Source organism: Gouania willdenowi, chromosome 19 (assembly GCF_900634775.1).
Source record: "Gouania willdenowi chromosome 19, fGouWil2.1, whole genome shotgun sequence".
In the NCBI taxonomy this organism is placed as follows: Eukaryota; Metazoa; Chordata; class Actinopteri; order Blenniiformes; family Gobiesocidae; genus Gouania; species Gouania willdenowi.
Genome location: NC_041062.1, coordinates 7117815 through 7131220, shown reverse-complemented (window position 1 = coordinate 7131220; position 13406 = coordinate 7117815). Strand labels below are relative to the sequence as shown.

The 13406-nt window shown below is 36.3% G+C and overlaps 1 protein-coding gene across 1 annotated transcript in view; it reads right to left on the bottom strand.

Moving 5' to 3' along the window:
- Nucleotides 1-3034: 3034 nt before the first annotated feature.
- Nucleotides 3035-13406, bottom strand: part of chst15 (carbohydrate sulfotransferase 15) — a 42598-nt gene continuing 32226 nt past the window's right edge. Inside the window, exons 4-8 of the mRNA XM_028477169.1 lie at nucleotides 11991-12134; nucleotides 6949-7105; nucleotides 5782-5938; nucleotides 4201-4348; nucleotides 3035-3437 (exon numbers count right to left, since the gene is read on the bottom strand). Of these exons, the coding sequence (XP_028332970.1) occupies nucleotides 3235-3437; nucleotides 4201-4348; nucleotides 5782-5938; nucleotides 6949-7105; nucleotides 11991-12134 (809 nt within the window). The 3' untranslated portion in view covers nucleotides 3035-3234. The remainder of the gene's footprint in view (nucleotides 3438-4200; nucleotides 4349-5781; nucleotides 5939-6948; nucleotides 7106-11990; nucleotides 12135-13406) is intronic.

Below are 13406 nucleotides of genomic sequence, written 5' to 3'. Positions count from 1 at the left end.
GGCCTTTTTTAAAAACATGGATATGTGAGCTAACATTCCTAACAAGCTTCTATTGTTAAACAAAAAACAAAACAAAAAACTAGGGGAGTAACGATTCGTTTTGGCAACGATTCGATCACGATTTTGCTGTTGCCGATTTAATTTATGGATGATTTTGGTCCATTTAGAATGATTTGATCCAAAACAATTGACTTGAAATCGATTCAGTAACTTTTTAGCCAAAATAATAATTCAACCAGTGTGACCAGGGGTGGAATGGCCATCTAGCATCCCGGGCATCATCCCGTTGGGCCGTCAACCCAAAGTGGACCAGTCCGCTACATATTTTCTGTTGATTTTTGGTTTGTTGGTTTTGATTTGAAAATTGACTATAAATGGGCCAAAAGCAGTCAAGAATGGCCAAAAAAACATGCAAATAAAGAGGAACCAGGTGGTATGTAATGCAAAGGGTAGCTTAAATAGGCTAAATGTGGCAAACAATAGTGAGAAAAGGAATAATTGTGGGAAAAAAAGAGGCAAAATGTAGGGAAAAAGGGTAAAATGTAGAGCAGCTTCCCATAACACCCTGTTCACTTTCCAACCAGCATGATGGAACAGGCTTCATATAGCTGGAGAAGAAAGACTTTTGGAGGCTGATATGACTTCTTAAATTTCCCAAGTCTCGATACAAAATTGTAGAATGTATCAATGACGGCATACGCAGGAGTTTGCAGGCGGCAGGGGGAGTATTGCTTCCATAGTGGTCAAAAGTTTTCATTGCAGTTTTCCTGAATTAATTCGAAAAAAGTTTTTTTCTCATGAAATAGTTTTCTACTGCTTTGATTCTAACATATTACTGTTAGTTTCATGTCACAGATGTTAGTTCTACCTCAGGTGTGTCGTATATGTTTTCAGTGAAATGGTTCCAAACTTTTGACACTTTAGGTTGGTTCTTCTTTTGTTGCACAATTCTTGACAAAATGAATTTCAAATAAGTGGTCCTAATGCAATGGCTGATGTGAGGAAAGGATCCTCTCTATATAACTGATGGTACATCTGTAGAAATATCAGGCCCCTCATGTGTTTCAGCTGTGTTGAGTTTAGTGCATCCTTTTTGGAAAAGATGTCCGACCCTGAAGGCCAAATATCAACTCTGTACTTATATGTTCATAAATCTACTCCACGAACTGAAAACCTGTGACTTTCCATTACACTACATCACATTCTCAGCCAAACCTTTAACGCACAGACACTCTGAAGAAGTGAGTTGAATATGTGTTTGAGAAAGTCTCTGGAGTTTCTCCAGGGTCAATAGTTGTCCAGTTTCCTGTTTCTCACTTGTAGTCTGACATGTCACAGCCAGGGATGAAAGAAACCCTCGTGATATTTGTGATTTCTGAGGAAATTGAAGTTGGTTGGAGCTTTTCTTTGAAGCCAAAAGCCTTGAGCTGAGCCGGCCAGATGAGCCATCCAAGCTCTAAAGCAAATATGCAAATGATTTGCAGCCACTTGTTCTCCAGGCAGATTGTCTTGATTTAAGAAATCCAGCCTGGTTCTGCACTGTTTGGAAACAACTCCATCTGATGGTGATGGAGATGAATAGACCAGTGTGAGCAACAAGTTATTTAGTCATCTTTTGCAAAGTTTTATTAAGATTTGTTTGGATGGTTTGTGTTTGTGTCCTGGAGACTTATCATGTGAATTTTACATTATTGGGGCCCATCAATAAAGTCAGCAAAATGATGGGCTATTGTTCTATGAATCTGTGATAACCACATTTATTTATTTATCTGAATAATATCCATTGTTATCCAGGAAGTTTATTATTATTATTTGCACTGTATAGTCATCTTATAGATGTAAATCCTTGTTTTAATCAGAAATAAAATGGAAGAAAAGGTGGTGAAATGGGATTTTACAAAATCGCATACTGTAAATTGATTAAAAGTTGCAAAGTGTGGGTAATAGAATTTGAAAATATTGGGGAAATGTATTTAAACTGGCAAATAATGGGCAATAAAAATCGTGAATGTGGTTAAATTGGCAAAAATAAACATGAAATGTGTTGAAAAGGGCTTAGAAGTGACAATAATGGGTCAACAGAAAAAGCACTGAGTAATGTAGCAAAATTGCATTAAAAGGAGAAAAAATATGGATAAAAAGTGATAAAAATGTGTTAAAATATGACTAATTTGCTGTAGTTGAACTTTTAGTACTAATACGTAAATGTTTTACACTGTTCTATCAGTCTAGTCTGCCCTCTAGTGTTGAAAAATCCTACATTAGTAGAAAAAAAATCGTTTATATCATCATATTATCAATATTAAAGAGGGTCAGTTTTATTCAAGCCTCGTATTTTAATAACACAGACCATCTCATTGTATAGTATAAAAATATGTACTGTAGCACTTTATAACTGTTTTTATTCCTTTTATTTGTTGTACTGCACAGCACTTGATAGTCACGATAAAAATTTAATTTGGCTTTTTTGTTGACATTATTCAGTTACATTTTTACGGTGGCCCTGAAAGCTCAAAACGCAAGACAAAAGCCACAACGGAAGAAGAAATTCCACGAAGAAGAAAAAATTGGGAGGTTTACAAAAAAATAAAAATAAAAATCCACGAAGAAGAGTTCAACCTAAAGTGAGAATCAAACGAATACTAGCAGCAAATTAGTATTTTGTCCTTTATACATAAATTACAGTTTTAATAATCTATGGCCATAGGAATTCCTACGTGACGTCATCTAACTTCCGGTTAGTGCATTTTTGTAAATATCCCAGTAGATGGCGCTGGTATTTCAATGTTTTATTTAAAGTGTGACAGTAAGTATGGCCAGGAAGGTTTATGACAAACTATATATAAATCTTCAATCCGTTATTCGTATTTGTATTTGAAACAGACCGGCTAAACACTAATTTACACACTTTAAATAAAAATAAGAAAATTGTCCACAAATATATTTTTTAACATAACTTTTATTTTGTACATCTGATCATAAAAAAAACCAAAAAAACAATTTAAATCACAATTTGACTTAAATCCACAGTCATTTACACATGTTAAAATAATAATAATAATAAAAAACCCACCAAGTCTCTTGTGCTTTTTTTTCTCTTTGATTAATGTTTGGTTTTATAACTTAAGTAATAATTTAATTTAAAAAACATAGCTTTTTATGGGCACTAAAGTTTTGTGTTTTCCAAAGGGTGATGGATGATCAGTGGTTTTAAAACTGAATTATGTGAGATGTTCATCGTAAAGAAGAGACGTTCTCCCACAGGAAGGAGTTATTGTGGAGAACTTTGGCCAGTTTTTCATTGAAGGGCGTGTAGAAGTCCCTCAGGATTTCTCTAGTGATCCCCAACATTGGTCCCAGGTTCTTGTCGGCAGGTCGTCTGGTGTTTGATGCTGGACTTCTGGTGATTCCTGACTCCAGCTCTTTTGTCAGTGGTCCTGTATGTAATATATAAACACACAGACATATTTTTCACATGGCCATCAGACTTTTTTCTCTGGTACAAAACAAACGTACGTTACAACAAGTTTTTTTGTGTATTTTTGTTGTCATTTTGTGTTATTTGGTGTCATTTTGTGTATTATTGTCTTCATTTTGTTAGTTTTTGTTGTAATTTTGTGCGTTTTTATCTTGTCTTTTACTGTATTTTCCTGCAATGTTGTAATTCACTGTATTTTTTAATGTATTCTTGTTTTTTTAGAACGAGGGCCGCATGTGGCCCCTGGGCCACCATTAGCACATGTCTGCCCTAAAGCCATACAGATAAAATAAACTTCAACAAACAAAATAAATGCAATATGAATACTTAAATAAATGCTGAATAAATTGGAAGAGATCAGAGGTGAAAGTAACGGATTACAAGTATCCACGTTGCTGTAATTGTGTTTTACTTGTCCTTAAGTAGAAGTAAAATAATTAATTACATTTTTATACCAAACTGTTACTGAGTATATTATTATTTTTAGTTTTCAAATGATCTACGGACATTGTGAAACTACAAAAAAAAAAAAAAAAAAAATGAATTAAATTAAAAAATCTGCAAGATTTTCACAATAAATTGTAAGTTTTTATTTATGTCATCTTAACGTAGAAACCGAAAATTAAAAAATTATTAATGTGTTTTGAATTGTCAGTTTGAGTGCTTGATATACAATATGTGTTGTGTGTATTTTCACATTTTGGGAGGCGTCGCTCACTCACCCAACTTCAGGAAGTCAAACACTCGATTCATGGTGTATTTCCTGTTGGAAGCGTGATCCTCCAACCTCAGAACCAAAATCTGCTCCTTGCTGAAGACGGTGAGCCAATCCAAAAGGTACACGATGTAAAGGCCAACCTGCAGTCGGACCTGATGGCACCATGTGGAGAAAAAAGGAAAGATTCATGGAAGACATCCTCCGTGAGATAAAAAGAAGCTCTTTCAAGAGATAAAAGGTGCACAGGAAGAGACAGTGGTGGAACGCTGAGCAACTCAGAGCTTTGAATAAAACCTAATAATAGTAATAATAATAAACTAATAACTATACATCTTATTCTATTGCTACCATTTTCACATTGCACTGCAAAACCTTCTCATAATAAATATAAATAAATTATTTTAAGGTTAGATTTTAAAATCTGGATTTAATCTTTGATTATTCTAATAGAATGAGCTCCCAGTCCTCAAAAGACACTGTTTAAAAAGTAGAAAAAGCACCTGACACCATCATAATGGTTATGAAAATTAATTTTGTGCCTCCTGATATTACAAAGAGGAAGTCATAAAAATGTTAGATTGATGATTTGTCTCTTTCATTAGTCTCTAATCCAGGGTTTTTCAACCTTGGGGGTCGTGACCCCATGTGGGGTCATCTGAAATATCAAGTAATGACAAAAAAAAAAAAAAAAAAAAAAACTGATTTAAATTATATTTAAGCATTTTAAATGCTTTTTTAAAAACTAAATTAAAAACAACTTTTCAAAATAAAAACACATTTAAAATATATATATATATATTTTATATTATTTCACAGTAATAGATATACAGTGCAGGAAGTGGCAGAAAGCCCAAAGAGCAAAAATAAATTGTATTTTTCTTTCTAATAAAAACACCACACACAATCCCAAACAACTGTATTCTATACCTTCACTTTCTCAAATATAAATTGTAGTTCAAATAAAATGCAGTATAAAAATATCTGAGCTGTGGCTTTGTAAACCGATACTGGCTACTCTGTATTTGTAACACAGTATAACAAATATGATCAAATAGGGGGGAAAAGACTCTGGGGTTGCCAGACATTTGTGATATAAAAATAGGGTCACGACAAGAAAAAGTTTGGAAACCACTGCTTTAATCAATATCTTGTCTTATCTTATAGCTGTCAGAGGCCTCAAGGGCAACTGTAAAGTTTCCAAATTGGATATTAACGGAAAAAATGTTTGTCAAAATGAGTCATTATTAGTGAATAAATGTGCAGCCCAGGGAACCTGCAGAGTTGGAGACATGGAGATACAGGAAAGCTAAAAGAAATAAAATCATCTGCTGTTCCTTCTCCTCTCTCCTTATCCTGTTCTGCCCCGAGGGTGGAAAAAGCTGGACACTGCATGCTTTTAACACTAAAGACTAGGAAAAGTTCACAGCACGGGCAAAGCGGCTTGGATTTCACTCAGAGGGTGGGGGGTTGTTTTACCAGTGGAGACAATTATTTTCACAAACTTCTCTATTTCCACTTGTTTTACCTAATTTCTTTTTCCTTCCAGATGAAAGACTGAATGCTGCAGGGTAGAGGAAGAACTTACGGGCATGGCATTGTTGACGGTGGTGTTGTAAACACAGGAGCGGGTGGAGGACTCGCTGAGACACCCCTCAAACAACAGCAGGGACTCTGACACCTTCTCATGGAAATCCTCCACAGATTTATTGGCAATGCCAAAGTAAAGGTAGTCAGAGTAGAGCCTGGACAGGAAGTGGGAAACATATGAGAAGTAATATTAGAAAGCCCTTCCTGAAAGACAAATGTTGGCATTTTTACTTCTGATTTATTTATTTATTTTATTTTTTTACCTAAAATTCAACAGAATATCCCATTGGTCGTCATTGGTCTCTTAGCTTAAAGCTACACCACATAAATCACACTTTTTTTTTTTTTTTTTTAAATGTACCTGTATATCATCCAAAAACAGTGCAAAAGTAACATTTCTGGTGTTTTTACTCATTGAAAAATGAAGATGATCAACGAAACCAGGACAAAAATGATGAATCGTCTTCATTGTTTAGCAAAGATACACAAGAAATTGCAATAAAATCACTTTTGCACATGACCATTTGACAACAAACCAATAACCAATAATTTGTTATTGGTGGAGTCAAAAACAAAGTTTGGAGCAGCAATTTCTACCTTTGACATTTATTTATGAGTATCTAGAGAATTTAGGAGAACAACTTTAGGAGGACATACAGGTACAGTTTAAAAATGTTGCACACCCTTGAATCAAGCAGCAGCCATGTTGAAAGTCTCGGGTCAATCTGAGCCTGATTCGCAGAGATATTTGAGGAACAGACACACACACTCAGACAGACAGAGATCCTTGCTTTTATAGATATATGTAAATTTACCCAAGTTAACTACGATTTAAAGCTCTGATCTCTGCAATTCATGTCAACCCGTTTGAAAAACAACGCTACAGAGATTGATTTGAATGCTGTAAATGTTTTGCCTACTTTAGTTTGATGCATTGACTTTGCTGAGGCAATGTGTTCATTGTAAAACAGTCTCACGTTGTAGAAATTTGCACAGCAATCAAACATAACAGTTCAATCCCACAAAGGTTGTGATTTGTACAGGCGCTCTGTCCGATAAAGGTATCACATTCTTTTCTGACAGTGTTTTTGATGAAGAAACTACTGAATTGTTGGTTAATAGTCATTCCTGCCAGTGATGTATATCTGCATCACATCACTGCTACCTTTCCACGGGGTCCCTGAGCATCACAATGAAGCGGGCGTCAGGCTGGAGGGCATGGATGAAATCTTGGATGAGAAACGGAGGCTCGCCCTCAGTGGTGTTGTCATAGAAATACACCCATGCATTGTTGTCCCACATGGTGGACGCACTGGCTTCTCCTGTGACACACACACAAACACACACAGTGGTTGAAACCAAAATGAGTATGCAGTAAATGACACCGTTAAATGTTTTTGCCCACGCTTACAGGAAACAAGCCACACATGTTCAGAGAGATTTACACTTTTAGTTCACATTCTACGACATTCCTGTTCAACCTACATACTTTAAATTTACCATTATTCATTTATTTTTCTAAATTTGTCAAGGATCTTTTAATAATATGGAAGACACATCAATATAATGTGTTTCGAACTCATGGCCCGGAGGCCAAATCCGAAAGAAAACAGGAATCACTGTGTAAATGAAACTCAACAATATTTACCCGGTGCTTATATCACATGATTGCAGTCATTTTTAAGGTTAAACTGTTGAAAACACTCCAAATACTTCCAAATCATCCAGTTTTTCTCAAAATATGACATAATATTTCCCTTAATTAAATAGAAATTGGTCACTTAAACTAGGAAATTTAAAGTGAAGATCCTGTTGGAACTGATATTTATCACTTATTGCTTGGATGTTGTCAGTTTCTTACTTATTTCATATTTTATGTCTACGTAGAAGTGCAGACAAGGGCGCAATAATGTTAAAATTCCGGCATAAAATCTGTGGCCCTCTTGAGATCAAACTGCTCCGTCTTTGGTCCCTGAACTAAAAATGAGTTGAAGTTCTTGTCTGCATCCATTCCAATGCAAAAGTGCATTTTTCACTTGGTGCTGTTATAGATCATACACTAATCTGCAGAGGTGGAAGTAATGGATTACAAGTACTCACGTTACTGTAATTGATTTGCTTTTATGGGTAGTTGTACTTTTTCTAAATCAGTAATTTTACTTGTACTTCAGTACAGTTTTAAACGAAGTAAAGTAAATGTGTTACATTTCTACACCCAACTATTATTTTTGTCAAAAAGATAGAGGTGTAATGAGTACTGATATATTCTACTCAAGTAGAAGTACTGCTACTGGATTGAAATTATATTAAAGTACAATTAACTCATACATAAAATACTGAAGTACAAGTAAAAAGTAGCTCAAGTGAATAGTACTCAAAGTAAAAGTCACTAGTTAGTTTCACCTCCCATGTTTATTTTTGTTAAGGATGAAAGAGAGGAAATAATGAGGGAGACATAACTGACCATGAATCTACACACATTTCCTCACTTTCTATGTTTTAACTGCACTTTTATTCGCCGGACATCACTCGTCAAACTATTTGAAAGCTAAAACTTTATCAGGCTTCGCTAAGAAATGCTATCCCAGCTTCATTAGGCTGCCTGCGCCTTCATTATCCTCTTATCTGGGAAACGTCGAGAGATGCGTTTGAAGGGAACGCAACACGAGCCTTATCTTCCTTCCTCCTCTGTAAGAATACGCAGGGATCATAATAATAAGAGCCCGTTTTACAGAGAGAGTGAAACTGGATCAGTTTGCCTATACATGCCGTCAGAGAGTTTTTCATTACAGCTTCCAAATTCATTTGTAAAAATACAATTCTTAAAAATATTTGCACTGTATGGCACTGCAGCAAAAATGAAGCAGAAAGCATCCGAGCGTCCTGATTTTTATCATGAATTTACAACGTTAATCTAAAACTTAGGATTTTTAAAGACACGGTCAGCCTCACAGAACTAAAAAAATAAGAAGAAATCAGGGCGGAGCTGCTTTCTTCTTGTAAATAAGACGTTACATTTGATTTTTTATTACAGCAGTTTTTTTAAAAATTTTTGAATGTCTTAGAAAATGAATGAATGTCGCTATTTTTCATTCTCCAAATAATTGACTGTAGCTGTGTTTCCATTACACGACAAACTATAATTGCGATTTGAATATGTTTCCATGTCCCGCGACACTTTGCTGCAGGAAGACGGACGCTCCAAACCTCCGTAGAACACTCTGCATTCCTTTGTTGCTTCACGTCTAACGGGGCAGTAATAATGTTTAATTATAACGCTAAGAAATGTCTCCTCTTCTGTCCACATGTACCGCGCCATGTTTTCTCGGTGAGAAGTGGTCACGTGACCAGGTACGTCGCGTTCCGTGACGTGTATTTGCGGAAACAGTGTTTTCGTTGAGCTTTTGCGACACATTTCAATACCGAAATTCCCCCTCGTGAAAGCGTAAAACATGTTTTAGCGATATTTGAGTGTTTTTTTTTTTTCGAAATTCAGTTGTTTGCATTACCAGTTTTTATTGCGCCATTTAGATTTTGCGCATTTTCAAGGGTAATGGAAACACAGCTTGCGTTTGCTGTGATGGTTGTGTCTTAGAATGGATTAAATTGGTTAAAAACAGAAGATTCTAAGCTTTCAAACGATATATAATACTTGTGATATGCTGCTGTAATTGAGAAGCATTGAATCCTTTAAGAGCATGAATAAGTGAGAACATGCATTTGGACGTTAAGGGATTAAACGACGCCCCAACGCAAATTTTTGTTGTCAACATTATGAATTATGTCAAACTCTGCCTATGCATGCTGTGATCAGGTCTATTCAATACGTCTCCACGTCAATTAAAAGAGCTTATTTTGCTCCCACAAGTGTGTCTCTGACAGGCCAAACAAGTGAAGGAGTCCCACTGGAATGTTTGCGGCATTTCACGGGAGCTCAGACGATACTAGGGCATGCTGGGAATACTGAGCACACTCCCTCTCCCTTACGACCATTATTCATTTCAAGAGGGGAAACAAAACAGGGCAGCATGCTAAAGCTGCACCTCAAAGCACCAACTCTATCCAGACAGAAAAAAAGGCCATCATGAAAAACAAATGAGTTTCTCTCTGTGCCTGAGCTGCGTTTTAGAGACGATGGAAACAGGATATGCAGATCAGCTTCTCCTCCTCCACTGTGGATACGTTTGCTTCACGGACACACAAAAAATAACAAAGATTCCTTTATACAGCACTTCACTGCATAGAAGTGGCTAATCCTGGGGTGTAAAATTCACTCATTTTAGTCCAGGGGCCAAATACAGAGCAGTTTGATCTCAAGTGGGCCACAGATTTTATTTTACATTATTTTGTACTTCTACGTATATATTAAATACAAACTATGTAAGAAACCGTCAATATCCAAGCAATAAGTGATAGATATTAGTCCCAACAGGATCTTTACTTTACATTTCCTACATTTTGTGACCAATTTCCATACAATTTCGGGAAATAATATATAATAGTTTTAGGAAAATTGAAGGATTTTGTAAGAATTGTTTGTTTTTTGAACAGTTTAACATTAAAAATGACTGCAATCATGCAATATAAGCACCGGGAAAACTGTGAGCCCCTGCAAATATTGTTGAGTTTCATTTACACAGTGATTCATGTTTTCTCTGTCATTTTTACTTTCTCCAGTGGGAAGAATTGGATGCTACAAAATACAAAGGGCCGGATTTGATCCCCGGGCCATGAGTTTGACATGTGCCCTGGGGAAAGAGGTTTTCCAGGTCATTGGAATCCAGCGCAGTGTTTAATCTCACATCTTTGCTATATTGTGTGTATTTTCCCATGTTTCTCCTGCATTCCAATCTATTGTAGAAACTAATTTCATGCTTAATTTGTTCATTTGGGTGTTGCTTTCATTTACTTGGACCAAATAAGTTTTTCTAATACATCTTATTTATTAAAAGCGGCTATGTTTGACACATGTGGGCTAATTACGTGTCTCCTTTGGGCTGAAACACCGACTCGAGTGGAAGTCGCTGCTCGCTTACTGTCTGCTGCTTTAATAGCAGCTTTTGTAATATTACAGACACGATTACAAGTGAAGTCCCAGCCAAGTGTCAGCCCACCCCCAAGCAAAACGCAGAACCCCTCCTTGCATAGATCACGGCGCTGATGCTGACGCATGCCCAGAGTAACTACTAGACTCAGTGAGATGCAAAAGAACAAAAAGACAAGGATTAAGCAGAACAGGAAACATCAGTGCCTAGAGATCTGATTAGTAAGATGTCTGATTACTATCTTACAATGTTTATTTAGCTTATCATTAACTCAATGCTTGTCTTGATGTTATCATTTAGCAATAGCTTTAAGGTGCTCTATGGCAGTGGTTCTCAATCTTTTCAGCCCGCGACCCACATACAGTATATAACACAGACATGAACATTAATTTATTTTTTTGAATAATACCCACTGTTATCCAGGAAGATTAGTATTATTTGTGCCATAGTATAAAGTCATCGTAAAAATGTAAATCTTTGTTTCAATTAGAAATAAAATGGGTTAAAAGTGACCAAGAATGGTGGAAGAGGTGGTGAAATGGGATTTTAAAAACCACAAAAATTAGTTAAAAGTTGCAAATTAGAGTGCGCAAAAACAGACAGAAAAAGTGGTCAAAAGAGTTCCAAGTGTTAAAAAATTGGGAACAATTAGTTTAAACTGGCAAATAACGGGCATGAAACATTGTGAATGGGGCTAAGTTGGCCAAAAAAATAAGCATGGAATATGGTGAAAAGAGCTAAAAAGTGACAATAATGGGTCAACATATGTGACATTAGGTGGGAAAGGTGGTGGAAATGTCTTGAAAGTGGAAAACGTGCATGAAAGGCATTGAAAGTGTCAGAAATTGGAGTAATGTAGTAAAAATGCATTAAAAGGAGCAAAAAAATGGCAAGAAAAAGTGATGGAAAATAGGTTAAGATATGACAAGTTTGGTGACGTTGCAGAAAAAGGGTAAAAATAAGCAAAACTGGGCTCAAGAAAAATGTTCATAGTTTTTTGAAAGCATCTGGCGACTCCCTCCCAGTGTCTGACCCCAATGTTGAGAACCCCTGTTCTATGAGATCGCTATAAAGTCATTAAAAAGAAAAACTTGCAATATCAATCTCAAAGATAACCACTCATTTTAACCTCAGATGTACAGCACGTGTCGTTTTCCCTTACCGATGATGATGTTTGGGTGGCTGGGCGACCCGCTGGTATTCGCCGTGATGTTCCCCTGAATTTGGTAAGCAGCTTGATCAAACAAGTCCAGGTAATCTTCCACTGGGTATCGATCATGGAAGCCTTCGCTGAGACGAATGATGCCTGGCGGAAAAAGGAACACATGAAACATTTACAGCTGCTGAGTGAATCTGGGAGGAATTCAACAGAAAATAATCTGGGTTTGTATCCTCCTCTCCTCTTTATGCGCTGCAGTCGCCAGGCTGATAGAGGAACATGAAATGATTATTTACAAGGTGGTGGTGAAGGTGTTGTTAGATTTGAAGATACTTTGACAGGTTTTCCACCAAAGCAACAACATCTTCTATTTACAAACACCTTCATTCTGAAATATTGAACCAGAGTTTCACTCATCTATACGTCTTGTTTTAAAAGGTACGACAGCTACGGTCGGAGATTAGGGCCGATTTTGATGGAGAAAATTGTTTGGGGCAAATCAAGAATAAAGTCGAAATGTCGAGAATATTATTCTCTGTCGTTCCTTTTAAAGTTCAAATAACTACAAAACTGAGATTAAATACGACACGTTGCTTAATGTGTCACATCAGATCAAGATCAATCCACCAATCAGGATTTGTGAGTCTTTGTGAGGATTAGAGACGTCATCAGCAACTGGATGGACTTCAGAGGCATTTCTTTGGCTATGACAGCAAAGCTTTCCTAATATTTATGATGAAAACTAGGATGTCCTGTGTATGCAGTGCTCTTAATTAAATTTAGACCAATAGCTCAGAGCAAAACTCAGTGTAAGGAGGAATAACTCAGATCCACGGAGAGTTTCCCACGCTAAACTGACGTGGTATTACAGCTGCATTTCTTGAAGAAGAATTACAAGATTATCCGTACACTGTAAGTACACAACTCAGTATGAAGCCATTATCTAATCTGCTTTGGATTTCATAAGCACAGTGGAAAGAGAGATCAGTGTCTTACAGCAGGGGGTCCCAAACTGTTGGGTCGTTGCCCAGAACTGAGCCGTGTGAAAATGGATGGGTTTCTTTTAATCTCTGCTGTCCGTTTTTTCTTGAAATAAATGCCTAACACCACGATAACTGAAGAAAGAAACATGGCTGTAATAACAAATTTTAACTTATGTTGAATCACAGTGTGATTTCAGGTATGTTAAAAAAAAAACTTTACTAACAGCATTCTATCTAGAATCATTCACCATTTACAGCAGAAACCAGATGAACTGGAACACACTGTAGTAAAGTGAAGTGTATCAATGTATTTAACATCTTGATATTATAAGGTTTATACTCTTTTCAGCTAAGGTTAACTGTTTTCAATACATCACAGTGAAGAGCTTGGAGGCCTTCATTTTTGAGTCAAAAAAAAGAAAAACATCTAGAGATA